Source organism: Fusarium graminearum, chromosome 4 (genome assembly GCF_000240135.3).
Source record: "Fusarium graminearum PH-1 chromosome 4, whole genome shotgun sequence".
In the NCBI taxonomy this organism is placed as follows: domain Eukaryota; kingdom Fungi; phylum Ascomycota; class Sordariomycetes; order Hypocreales; family Nectriaceae; genus Fusarium; species Fusarium graminearum.
This window is the reverse complement of record NC_026477.1, coordinates 3744949-3758009: the sequence shown is the minus strand read 5'-3', so window position 1 is coordinate 3758009 and position 13061 is coordinate 3744949. Positions and strand designations below refer to the sequence as shown.

Sequence of the window (13061 nt, the reverse complement as noted above, 5' to 3'; positions counted from 1 at the left end):
TCGGCTCGACGGATCGTGACGTAGTGTAGAAAGAAACCTCAGTGACGCAGGATACTTGTCCGGGGTTGAAGACTGAAATACTGATGTTTAGGACAGTGGTGTTGGAGGTCCGCAAAATGTTTGCTCCCATAACTTGTCATGTTATGGGCACGGCTCGACTTCAGTTTGAGGCTCACATCTTGGCAGATACCAAGAAACATCATAACACTCGGACACATCTCATCTTGGCGATATGCAAGTGAAAAAGTCCTCAGTCGTCCCATTACTTCTGGCTCTCCTGCTCATTCTTAGTATGGACAGTCGCCCGCAATTGTGGCTTGACATGGGACTGTTTCAGCTTAGAACCCTTTTCTAATGAGCGAGCTTGCCTAGAGATAAATCAACAAACATCCAGGCACAGCTGCGTATAAGCGGAGCCGGAGGGACGCGATTAACGATGTAGGGCTAGAACAATCGATAGACTGGTTTGACCCATCTGCAATCTTAAATGGTCCCGATTGCCTCTTGGCGCTAGGGACAGCAAGATGAAAACCGGTATTCTGGAATCATTTTGTAGAAGCACTGCAGGATCGACACTTGCTTTTAGGCGATGTGCAGATCGACCGTTGTCGATAGATCTAGACTCTGTATCTCAGTCATCATTCTGTGTACCCTCCAGCTCTAGCGCATCTGTACGACTTTACTAGCTTTTGAACACAAGCTTGTGAGATACTGGAGCAGTGGGGTCCCAATTTGAAAGTCCGAAGATGCGATGATCAATAATGGACCTTGGGGAGTGGTCAGGTGGTCCTTGACGGTAGAAATGTTGCCGAGAGGTGGATCACCGTTCATCCGATGACGCCCAAGTTCTGAAGATGCTCCCGAAGAGAGTGGAGATCTGAGCCAGTTTGTGTAGCGTGCTCTTTGAGAGACTCACACTGTAGGCCGAGAATCTTTGCTGTCCTCGCATCATGGCCAAGGTTTGATGAAACCACGTCGTGTAAGTCCTGAGCTCTGGCATTGAGGGACGTCTGGAGCTCAATTACCAAAGCTATCACCATTGATGCAGCAGAAATCTTTGGTGCAACAAAGGAACCGATCTTGATTTCCGGAATGTCGAGTCTGGGTTCGCACTCTGGGGGTAGCATCGGAACTGCATGAGCACACATACGTCCATGATTGACGATGTTGTCGACCAAATCTAGCAACCGGAGGTGGCATGCCAGCACAAGATGAATAAGCGACTGGTCAATGGAGACTCTATGTCGAGAATCTGAAAATAGCGGCGAATTATGTACACAGTCTGGGGCCTCGCAGGATGTTATACCCCGAGGTTCAAGTTGTTTGAGAACTTGAGGGTATAGGTGGACCAGCTTTTGGGCACTCTGGAGTAACTCTTCAAGAAATGCCCCAACGTTGACGTCGCAAATTTTCATGAACTCGTTGAGTTTGCGTAAGGTGAGATGTTGTGTCAACGAGGCAGGAGGGCTGTTCTGCATACGATCGAATATAGCCATGAGATCAGTCAGTTGAGACACTATAGTGACCTGAGCAGATGGGGCTGGGCAGGTATCATCACTGATGGGCGGTGTTGCTATGAGATGATCCGTATCAATGCTTTGAGGCTCAATCAGTGGTTGGTCTAGGCCAAGGATACTCCAGTCCATGTTGACAATATCAGGATGGCGCAGAGATCGAGTTGGAGGACTGAAGAGACAGGTAACCCCAGCTTTGACGCAACGAGCGCAGACTATTGAACCTGGGATCTTGGTACATCGTAGTTTTTTGCTGTGACAGCGATCACAAGCCTGTCGAAGATCAGTCATGAGTGTAGGCAGAAGAAGTTTGAGGAGAGAGGTTCAATGTTGGTAATCGAGGAAGCCTTGCGGATGGTGGAGATGGACAGTAGAAATACAGGGGCAGGAGGCGTAGCAGTTGGAGGCGGCATACCCTGGACCTATACATCCCAGACCATTAAAATCTTACAAAAGTGTTTATGACAGCAGAATCACAGATGCTTGTAAAACTAAATTTACTGTTATATAGACTACTAACTGTATATATGAATTCTGTTATCTATGTAGGCATATTAAAATATCATCGAATTGTGTTCTCGTAAAAACATGTATAAACCCAGTCCAACATGTCGTGATACTGATCAGGAGTGTTGAATGTAAAGTTACCAAGGTACCACCCTTCCATTGGTTGAATTGCAAGACTATATATATCTGTACTTTAATGTAGTATTGATATGCCTGCACATTAATTATCGTGTTACCTGCCACGTGTTGTTGATGTTTGGCTGGTGTTCTTGTCAGATGTCAGTCAGCTGGACTGGGCTGTAGCCTCAGCGATCATCATTACGTCGATCCACTAACGAAAGCTTCCCCGCAGAACTTTCCACTTCCATCAGCATTCTATTCCATTCCCACTCTAACAAACCAACCAACCAAACAAACAAACAAACAAACATCACATCCTAGCTCCAAATAGACTAACATCGAGCATCTCATCGCTCAATCATCCTATTCTTTACCATGACTGCGATGCTGGCTTCAGCATCCGACGTTTCCGTTTCAAGGACGACATGTCGCTAATTCCATACCAACCCCACGAGGGTAGAGAAATCGTGCTGTACGTCATTCATCTAGCTCTGTCGCAAACTCGAGTACAAGCTAATCCTGGTACTTAGCCGACACCACAACGCCATCGTCGTTCGCGATTCTCAATCCCATCGACTCGAAATCAGAGGCATCTCTACTTGTCCAACATGTCATCAACCTCTTACCCGTTCAGAAAATGCTCCCGAGCGAGGATATGATCATTCCTTCGGCGCCCGCCAAGAAACTTATGTCGACCCCGATTACTTTCGCATGCTCCGCGCTGTCAACTCCAATAACGATGCATCCACCGATGGACCCCCAAGCCCTGTGAGAAGGATATTTGGGTCTTCTCTTGGTGTCGCCGATGGACCCCACCAGTCGCCGTCACCTCCAGCTGCTCCTGAAGAGGCCGAGTTTGTGTCGAGCACACCTGGTGTTGCGCAAGCAGAAGGCAGCAGGATACGACGCGATGCCTTCAGTCCAAACTATTTCAACACATTCTTCGTCGAAGAAAGAGTTTTGGGAAAAGGTGGCAAGGGTGTCGTGCTTCTTGTGCGACACGAAATTGACGGTTGCGCTTTGGGTGAATTCGCCTGCAAACGTGTGCCCGTTGGAGACGATCACGCATGGCTCGAGAAGGTTCTCATCGAAGTTGAACTGCTTGCGAAGCTTTCTCATCCAAACTTAGTCTCTTACCGACACGTCTGGCTGGAAGACGTTCGACTTACCCGTTTCGGCCCCAGCGTCGCGTGCGCTTTCATTCTGCAGCAGTACTGCAATGGTGGCGATCTTCACCAATACATCATAGGAGGTGCACCTCGTGAGGCGACTAAAGAAGAACTCAAAGCGCAGATGCGTCGTAGGTCGAAAGGCCAACTCGAAACACCAGTGGATCTAGTAAACGGTAACCGTGTGTTGCCAGTTGAGGAGATTTATTCACTGTTCAAGGACATTACTTCCGGCGTGGCATATCTTCATGCTGCCAACTACATTCATCGCGATCTCAAACCAAGCAATTGTTTGATGCACCGCGAGGGTGGCAGGACAATCTGCCTCATCAGTGACTTTGGCGAGGTCCAGCCAGAGAATGTTGTTCGCAAGTCCTCTGGCACCACTGGAACTATCTCCTATTGTGCCCCGGAAGTTCTCAAAGTGGACACTGCTTCAGGACGATATGCAAACTTCACCACCAAGTCGGACATTTTTGCACTTGGCATGATTCTGTATTTTATGTGCTTCGGGCGACTTCCTTATCAAAACTCGAATGCTCTTCAAGAAGAGCTCGAGGACGTGGATGAGCTCCGAGAAGAGATCACTCACTGGACCGGCTTCCACGAGCGTCGTGAACGCCCTGATCTACCACCAAGACTATATCAGTTGTTAAAGAGACTGTTGTCGCTAGACCCTGCCGAAAGACCAAGTGCCAACGAAGTACTCAAGGCTATGAAGGGCGAGTCTTTGAACTTTGAGAATGGTTCAAGTCAAGAGCCTGTGCCAAATCTCGGGATCGCCACTCGGATCCAAAATTTAGACTCGCCTGCTCACCCGAGCACCCCAGTTCCAGGTAAGCCCCTTCGCCCATCGTTCTAATTCGCTTTGATCTTACTGTTTTGCAGGCCCGCGACATCGTAACCAGGCATCAACACAAGACAAGTTCGAAGAGCTTGGTGTAGTGGCTAGATCAACTGCAAGAGACTTATCGCCCACCAAAAGCGGGCAAAGTTCTCGGCTTGATCCTCATAGGCAGTCCTTATCGCGACATCGTGGCTCGCACTCCATGGTCGTTTCTCGCAGCCAGGAAAGCCGTCGTAGTTCACTTGTGACCCCAGCAGTCAGCGTCAGTGATGCGTCCGAAACGACAGAAATGCATGAGCGACGAAGTTCCCAGAGTCCCCCACTTCTCATGCCACCACCCACCACCGCAGTTGATGCATTGAGGCAAAGAGCGACCGTATTCATTTTCCACTTCATGAATATTGCAGGCTCGCATTCTCCGCTACTAAGCTACATCACCCGTCTGTGCCTTTTTGGCATAAAAGTGACAACCCTCGTCCGTCCCTGCTGGCCCCTTATGGCACAACTGAACGTAGCTATTCCCCTCATCGGCGTAGCGGCTCTGGACCTTGGTCTACCGCAAGTAACAAGCCATTCGCCAATGATGATACAAGGCCACGGGGACTATTTCTCAAGTGGACCACGCGCATGGGGACTTGGTATGAGCTTAGTTCTTCTTGTGCTTCATTTCACAGTGCTTTGGGTTGCGTCTGGCTGGGATACGTTATGCCTGGATATACAACCTGACATTTGGGCAGGTCCGTGGTGAGCCGCTCCCAAAGCTTTGAGGTGATGCAAAACAATGCCATGATATTTACAATTACGAACCGTGCCTTCTGAAGCATGGCGAGGGGCCAAGGCAGCCTGTGCTTTGGCCATGAATTGAAGCCGAGCAGGGCTAGCTGGTCGATATAATGCATACGTCACGTAGCGACGTGGGGAAACTTGCATAGTCTAGCAAAACGATACAGAAGAGGGCTGTCACCTCTTGAGAGTATATATTCAGGTGAAATAGAAAGTGAAATTGACCACCGTATAAAACTCATATTAGATCTGCGCCGAATGTGAAGCGAAAGAGAACAAACCACCAATCTTGCAGGAAGTTCTAAACTTTTCTCAGAGACTTTTGTGTCAAGATCCTCCGCCTATCCATCTCCCTTACGGCCAGATCATTTGTCCTGCAACCCTTGGCTATACGCTTTCCATGAGTCAGACTACCAAAGCCAAAATCTGGCTCGCCACCCAGACTGCCAAAGATATCCCCCACGTAGTTCTCCGCTGTGATACCTTCTTTGAATGTATTATCCCAATCATGGATGATGGCTTTGACGATCTCGATGCCAGCATTGAAGATGTTGGCTATGGCGATTCCGAAGCCATTTTGCTGCGAGATGAGATGGTTTAAATCTGAGCGGCCGAGAGGAGGACGATCAAAGTTGGATCCTTGGATTGTTAGGAAAGTGCCTTAGAAGAGAAACTCGAAGGACATACCGGTTCTCATAACCATGACCCTGGAGAAGTCAACAATCTTCTCGATAGCTGCCCTGACCAGGACTTCTAATACTGCATTGTCCTCTTGTGCAGTCATGCAGTACACTCCTGTACCGTTTGTCCATACCCGAGTGGTATTCTCAAAAGACTCAGAGAGGCGGCTGCCCGAATAGTATACATCGCTTGTGGCAGTGTCACATTTGACAACAGAAGGAGGCTGAGAAGCACTTCTATACGACTCGCCCATCCGGCCATATAATGCGCGGTACTCCTTGGGCCCGGTGGCATCTTCTAGCTCAGCTTTAGAAGCTAGCCTGTAAGCGGTCTCTTGGAGTTGGGTATTGAGTTCAAACACCTCGGTGCCGTATGTGATAAAGGGGTACTCGTGAGGTTGGTCACGGCCATATGAGATATACCCCGTGGAAAAGTCAGGAGGCAGTGATCTTGGATCGATCTCATATTGGAGAGCGACCTGGACTGAGTAGCGAGCAATAGCTACAGTACCTAGTGTGCCGTACTTGGGGTTGACACCGGCTATACCAGCGATGAGGAAGTATGTGCTGCTCAGGTTAAATTTGGGAGATAGGACGAGAGCCATGAGCGAGGCGGCTGAGTTGACTTCCCCTTCGCCAATGGTGAGATGGCACATGTCGCCGTTGTCCGTGCAAGTTACGCAGGGAAATAACATGGAGAGGCCGGGGGAGTGAACAACCTGGGCTGACAAGTTGCCGAGGTGGGTGCTTGGAAGACGATCATGCCAAACTTCTGCTTCAGGGGACCACTAGCACGCCGTGTCAGAGATTAAATTTTGAGAGATGATATTAAGGCCTACCATTGATACAATCATGACTTTTGGTGCAATGATTGTATCATCTCTGCGGTTAAAAAAATGCGGCAATGCAGACACGGGAAGTAAGAAATTAATTGGAAGAATAAGTGGTAGGAGAAATCGTAGTAGTTCCATGATTGATAGCTCGCCTCGAGTTGTATAGAATAGTTTGCTCGAGGAAGTAGGGAAGTCAGAGAGTTTTATCTCTTTCGAACCCACCCACTTACAACAAGGCGATATCTTCAAGACGGAACCTGTTGCACGAAAACATTCTATCTAAAGGGGCGCCATGTGGGATCCAATGTCTTTGTCAAACTGACCTGACCCCACGACTCAGATGTGAGAAAAGAAATCCGAATTGAGAAAGGATTTCTTCCCAACGGGTATCGAGCATCGGATGTCGCCCTTCTCTGGACAAACTGTACCGTTCCGTCAGCGAGTCAGCTCGGGGGCTGTGGATATATCGGAAGTTAAGAGGAGGACAACAGCGGGATCTTGATACGGAAGGTTGTGTTTGTTTAGAGATCTATTTCCGATAGTGCGTTGATGGTAGAGAAGAGTAAGTATGTTGGGATGGGAGAGGAGCGTTGAGGATGGAATGAAACGAAACAAGACAAAGACACCGCCATATGTTCAATGTTTGGAGATGTAAGCGAGAGACATCGCCCATGTTTTGATTCAAGCTTAACATTTGACGCCTCCAATCGCACGCGGCCTCAAGTTTCGATGCAACTTTATTGGGGCTCATGTCTCTACCGTCGTTTGGTTGATTCATCTTTATCACTGCTACAATACTAAGTTTGTGTCACTGTAGACAAACATTCTGAAAGAAGAACTTGGTTGGACATGGATTCATGGATTCATGGTTGTACAAATATTCCCGCTTCGATGGGGGAGAAAGAGTCGATGTCCCCAATCGTTCATTCACTGGTGTACTTGTGCAACGGATAGATCAGTTAGTATCTTCTAGGAATGCATGTCTCGGCCGGCAGGGGACCGAAGCGATCGGATGGAGAGATCGAGAGTGACAATTGGCTAGAGGAGACGAGATCTGGGTTTTCTTGATGGACTTGTAAGTGATGTCTTGATCGCAAAGCTGGATCGCAGTGCTTCAGACAGATATCCAAAAAGAATAGAAGATGGTAACGCGGATTGAAGTTTGAGCAGAGCATCACGAGCAAGCTTTTGTCCTATTGTGACCTGTCCCAACGTGGCTCTTGTGCGCCTGGGTTCCATATGATGGATTTGGTATGAGGGACGGAATAGGTTGTAAACTCGTGAGATGTGAGGCTTGAGAGGACCAGAGAAACACAGCGAGTTGGGGTTTGGCCTTGGTGGAGTTGTACCCCTTGCTCTTTTGGTTTGGGAGGTCAAAGGATTGCTCATTCCGTCTGTCCGCTTACTAACTAACCGTCATAGCGTTGAGGCTTTGATTGAGGCTCATCAGACACAGCCAGGGCCGCCCACAGCCAGCAATTACGGATACAAGATCAGGAAACTGGAAAAAGTGAGACAGAATAATCTCGCTTCTTGTGTTGGCAGGCAAGGCGTTCTATTGCTTTGTTAGGTTGCATTTACGGTTATTTTGTACTCTGCATCCGCTGAATAGACTCACGTACCTGGATGCTTGGCCATGGATCTAATCAATCGGCGGTAGTAAACAAAGTTTCCACCTTATCCGAGTTAACGTTTGGTGGTGAGGAAATCAAGATGACACTCGTATCTTCTGACTCGTTGGCCCATGATCGTTAAGAAACTTGGCAGTGGCTTTGGCGATCGTTGGCCTCAGAAGTGTAATCCTTCCCTGCCAACTTCTTAGCGAGATGCGGTTGTTGCCTTTTTCCATTCTGGAAGTCGGTCGTAGTTGCAGTTGCAGTTGTAGCTGCAGATTCTGGTGGGGAAGGTGCCGTCCCTGGCTGCACTAGCCAGTTAGTCGACCTGCACTGTGTGCTGTTGAACCTCCTTTATTTCCTCCCCTTGACACACTTTACGCAGATTCTTAATTCGACGACATTGATCACGGTAAAGACACAAACTTAGTACCCAAGTCAAAGACAACCACTATAACAACAACGATGACGACGACTCATCAACCAACAGCCAAAAGCCTCTCTCTCACTAGCACACCCACGACGTTGCAGCCAAGACCACTGCCAAGACGCGATAGCAGCAAATACCCAAGCACCGTCAAAATCCCCAAAAGCCTCTAGAGCAAAGTCTCGGCCCTCCCGAGACGATGAACTTACGGGGCCTTCGCCCTCTGTAAGGCGGACCACTTACAGTGGGTTAGCGACGTGTCGCCGGTGATTGTTGCTGCATACGGTGCGTCTCTGCCATGGACCCCCCAGACAGCCAGAATAAAGATTGCCCGCCAAGAAACCACTCACAGCCATCTCCCAAGTTCAGGTCATTTCCCGGTGGAGACGTGCGGCCGGGTATGACGAGTTTCTCAATAAGGTTCTTTATTTTCCTGCTCTTCATGGCTGCTTCTAACGCATTCGGGGTAAAGCCCAGTAAAAACATCCCCCACGCTACCGTTCAACCACCGATTCCAGCACTTCCTCCACACTCAACGGTCCCGTCCCGTTCTTGACAATCTTCAATCTTGCATTTTCCTTCCTCTTGTTTTGTTTTTTTGGTCTTTTGACACACTGCTTCTGTAGCTCAGCCGTACCAGCTCCCTGGATTCACGGCTGCTTTCATCTCCTACAGCTTTACATTGATGGACGACATTACGACTGCTTCTGATCCACGCTATGGCGGCTCTGGCGAAGGGTCCAACTCAAACTCCAATTCTGGTAGTCAACACCAGCCTCCGATCGATATGACTTCTCAAACTCCCAACGACGACGACCCGCCATTCGATTTGCACGATGATGAACCTGTTCAGGGAAATAACTTTGCTTTTACCCCGACGCAACTTCACAAACTCCTGACCACCAGGAGTCTTTCAGCGCTACGCGCCTTTGGTGGCCTGCTGGGTTTAGCCGCTGGCCTTCGAACGGATATATCCGCTGGACTCAGCGTCGACGAGACAACTCTTGATGGCACTATTACCTTTGACGAAGCAGTAGCTTCTGGTAACCTTGAACGACCACCACTGGTTTCCGCTGCTTCCCCTCCGCCATCGCCGCCGCTCCTCCACAACGGTCTTTTTGAACATCATGATAATCATTATATTGATCGCAAACGTGTTTTTGGGGATAACCGCCTTCCTCAAATAGCACAAAAATCCTTCTTCAGGCTGTTATGGATTGCGTTTAATGATAAACTCATCATACTTTTGACCATATCTGCCACAATTTCGCTTGCTATTGGTATCTACCAGTCTGCCGATAAGTCAATAGGCGCATCCCGTGTTGAGTGGGTAGATGGCGTTACCATTGTAGTTGCGATCCTCGTCATCATCATAGCTAGCGCTGCGACCGACTGGCAGAAGAATTACAAGTTCAAAAAGGTCAATGAGCGGAAGCAGCAGAGGGATGTAACAGTCGTTCGGTCGGGTAAATTGCAGCGCATCTCTGTCCATGAAGTTGTTGTTGGCGATCTCTTGCATCTTGAAGCTGGCGATATCGTTGCCGTTGATGGTGTTCTTGTGCAAGCCTCAAGTCTGCAGATGAACGAGTCTTCCATCTCTGGAGAAGCTGATTTGGTTCACAAGTGCGTTTCAAACCCCAACCACTCAGTGCATTCATCTCGAATTGATCCTTTCATTTTGAGTGGAACTACTGTTGCGCGCGGTGTTGGGTCATACATCGTCACAGCTGTCGGTGTTAACTCGACCTATGGACGTATTCTCATGTCGTTAAGAGACGAGGTTAAAGCAACGCCACTCCAGGTGAAACTCGGTCGTCTCGGCAAGCAGCTCATCATCATTGGTGGTATTGCTGGCTCTATCTTCTTCCTCGTTCTCTTAATCCGATTTCTGACCAGACTCAACACCATTACTGGTGGGCCATCCCAGAAAGCCGAAGACTTTCTACATATCCTAATCCTGGCTGTCACGGTTGTTGTAATCACTGTCCCTGAAGGACTGGCGCTTAATGTGACCATTGCTCTTGCTTTTGCAACGAAACGCATGCTTCGAGACAATAATCTTGTCCGACTGATCCGATCGTGCGAAATCATGGGAAATGCCACAACTGTCTGCTCCGATAAGACAGGTACTCTGACACAGAATAAGATGACTGTGGTGGTTGGACGAGTTGGACTTGAAGCTTACTTTGACGACACTGATCTTGTTATACCTGACCCAGATTCATCCATGTCGCGTGCCTCTACCATCAAGTGCGACAGTTCGATCGAACTCGCAAAGTCACTCTCACCAGATTGTCGGCGACTACTCAAAGACAGCATCGCGCTCAATTCTACCGCTTTCGAAACCGACGGCTCTGGATCATCTACCTTTATGGGCTCAAGTACCGAGACAGCCTTGTTGCAATTTAGTCGTCAGCATCTAGCTATGGGCAATTTGGCCGAGGAGAGAGCTAATTGTCCTATTGTTGCTATTCTTCCATTTGACTCGTCCCGCAAGTGGATGGCCGTCTTGATCAAAGTTGACGATGATCGATATCGACTTCTGGTTAAGGGAGCTGCGGAAGTCGTGTTTGAGTATTGCGCCTTTGTCGTCCTGGACCCGACCTTTAGACTTCCGGTTGCCCGTCTCTCAGAGAACGATCGTGCAAGTTATCGTAACACGATTGAAGACTACGCGAGTAGAATGTTACGGCCGGTTGCCATGGCCTACCGAGATTTCACGGCGCACGAAATCTTTGAGGGCCCCGACGACGACCCCGACAACATCAACTTGGAATGGCTGGCATCCGGCATGATTTTTATCGGCGCCTTTGGTATCCGTGACCCGTTGCGACCCGAAGTTGTCGAGTCTGTTCGCCAATGCCAAGCTGCTGGAGTGTTTGTTCGCATGGTCACAGGCGACAACTTTTTGACCGCTAAAGCTATTGCGGCGGAGTGTGGAATCTACACAGCTGGTGGTATTGCCATGGATGGACCAACCTTTAGGGATTTGACTCCTGAGCAACTTGACGCTGTTATCCCAAGACTGCAGGTCCTGGCCCGATCGAGTCCAGAGGATAAGCTCCTTCTCGTAACCCATCTAAAGCGTATGAACGAGACGGTAGCAGTGACAGGTGATGGCACAAATGATGGCCTTGCCCTCAAGGCAGCTGATGTCGGGTTTGCTATGGGTATACAAGGTACCGAGGTGGCGAAAGAAGCCGCTTCCATCATCCTGCTTGATGATAACTTTGCCTCAATCGTCAAAGCTCTGAGCTGGGGTCGAAGTGTGAATGACTCAGTCAAGAAATTCTGTCAGGTCAGTGTTCTTTAGTCGGGTAAACAAATGCGAGCTAACAAATTGCAGTTTCAATTTACGATCAACATCACTGCAGGTATCATTACCGTCGTTTCAGAGCTTGTCGGCGACGCCATTTTTACTGTCGTACAACTTCTTTGGATCAACTTGATCATGGATATCTTTGCGTCTCTCGGTTATGCTACCGATCACCCATCCCCGGACTTCCTCAAGCGCAAGCCCGAACCTCGTAACGCACCTATTATTTCCATTACCATGTGGAAGATGATCATCTGCCAGGCCATATATCAGCTGACAGTCGTCTTTGTTGTGCACTATGCTGGCTGGGATACTTTCAACCCTGATACTGAGTTCGAGATCGAAAAGCTGCAGACACTGGTGCTAAATATCTACGTCTGGATGCAATTCTTCAATCAACACAACTGTCGTCGTGTGGATAACAAGCTTGACATCTGGTATCAAGGCATTTTGAGAAACCCCTGGTTCATCGGCGTACAACTCATCACTATTGCTGGTCAGTTCATCATTGTCTTCAAAGGAGGCGAAGCTTTCGACACCACCCCTCTCACCGGTGCTCAATGGGGGTGGAGTCTTCTCTTTGGTGTCATGGCCATTCCTTTGGGTGCCTTGATCCGGCAGATTCCGGATAGCTGGGTCCAGAACATCTTTACACTGATAAGTTCCTCTTGGTTCACGATCTGGCGGCCGCTGCGTGCATTTATGTCTAAAAGCTTCGGCTGCTTGAAGCGCAAGAAGGCAGATGACAAGGAGGAACAACAGCCAGAGCATGAGATGGGTCCTGTCGAAAACATCCTTCATATGATGCATCTAACCCCCGACATGGAGGACGATGAGACACCGATGACACAGGAACAGAGAGAAGCAATGGCCCGATCGGACCAAAGACGGTTGCAGAAGGAGGGAGAGAAGCCGAAGAGAGAGCTCGATCTGAATGCCCTGGTAGAGGCGGCCAAGGTAGCAAGGCGTTCCGACGGCGCCATCTTTGAGATTCACCCCAAGACCCTCAAGGATGACCCCATCCTGAGGACATGCGACGGTACCAAAAGTACCTTGCCACCAAGTCAAGACGAAGAATTTATGAGATTTGTCGCCTTGAATACAGCCCGACCACCTCGAGCAAAGAGGGTAGCCCCCCGAGGCCAAACGCGACCATCGCAACGGCAGGAGCAAAAGAGCTCATGGAGACACCACATCTCATGGGAAGGAATGTTGAGATCTAAGAGGCGATAACGGATAATGCACTTTATAT

At 48.9% G+C, this 13061-nt stretch overlaps 4 protein-coding genes across 4 annotated transcripts; 2 read left to right on the top strand and 2 right to left on the bottom strand.

Moving 5' to 3' along the window:
* Window positions 1-827: 827 nt before the first annotated feature.
* Window positions 828-1646, bottom strand: FGSG_07521 (uncharacterized protein; the record flags this gene model as incomplete). Its single annotated transcript, XM_011328995.1, has 2 exons — window positions 828-1132; window positions 1307-1646. The coding sequence occupies 2 exons, from the start codon at window positions 1644-1646 to the stop codon at window positions 828-830; spliced, it is 645 nt and encodes a 214-aa protein (XP_011327297.1).
* Window positions 1647-2509: 863 nt separating this feature from the next.
* FGSG_07520 (uncharacterized protein) lies at window positions 2510-5169 on the top strand. Its single transcript, XM_011328994.1, has 3 exons — window positions 2510-2613; window positions 2672-4146; window positions 4199-5169. The coding sequence occupies exons 1-3, from the start codon at window positions 2567-2569 to the stop codon at window positions 4903-4905; spliced, it is 2229 nt and encodes a 742-aa protein (XP_011327296.1). The 5' UTR covers window positions 2510-2566; the 3' UTR covers window positions 4906-5169.
* Window positions 5170-5241: 72 nt separating this feature from the next.
* On the bottom strand, window positions 5242-6474 carry FGSG_07519 (uncharacterized protein; the record flags this gene model as incomplete). The annotated part of the gene is made up of 3 exons (XM_011328993.1): window positions 5242-5579; window positions 5628-6408; window positions 6460-6474. 3 exons carry the CDS (start codon window positions 6472-6474, stop codon window positions 5242-5244), a joined length of 1134 nt encoding a protein of 377 aa, XP_011327295.1.
* A 2317-nt stretch (window positions 6475-8791) lies between these two features.
* Window positions 8792-13042, top strand: FGSG_07518 (uncharacterized protein; the record flags this gene model as incomplete). Its single annotated transcript, XM_011328992.1, has 3 exons — window positions 8792-8891; window positions 9120-11791; window positions 11840-13042. The coding sequence occupies 3 exons, from the start codon at window positions 8792-8794 to the stop codon at window positions 13040-13042; spliced, it is 3975 nt and encodes a 1324-aa protein (XP_011327294.1).
* Window positions 13043-13061: the final 19 nt, after the last annotated feature.

Coding starts and splice junctions, on each gene's coding strand:
- FGSG_07520 (XM_011328994.1), top strand. CDS start 2,567: ATGTCGCTAATTCCATACCAACCCCACGAGGGTAGAGAAATCGTGCT. Junction 2,614..2,671: donor GAGGGTAGAGAAATCGTGCT/GTACGTCATTCA, acceptor CCTGGTACTTAG/CCGACACCACAACGCCATCG. Junction 4,147..4,198: donor CCCGAGCACCCCAGTTCCAG/GTAAGCCCCTTC, acceptor ACTGTTTTGCAG/GCCCGCGACATCGTAACCAG.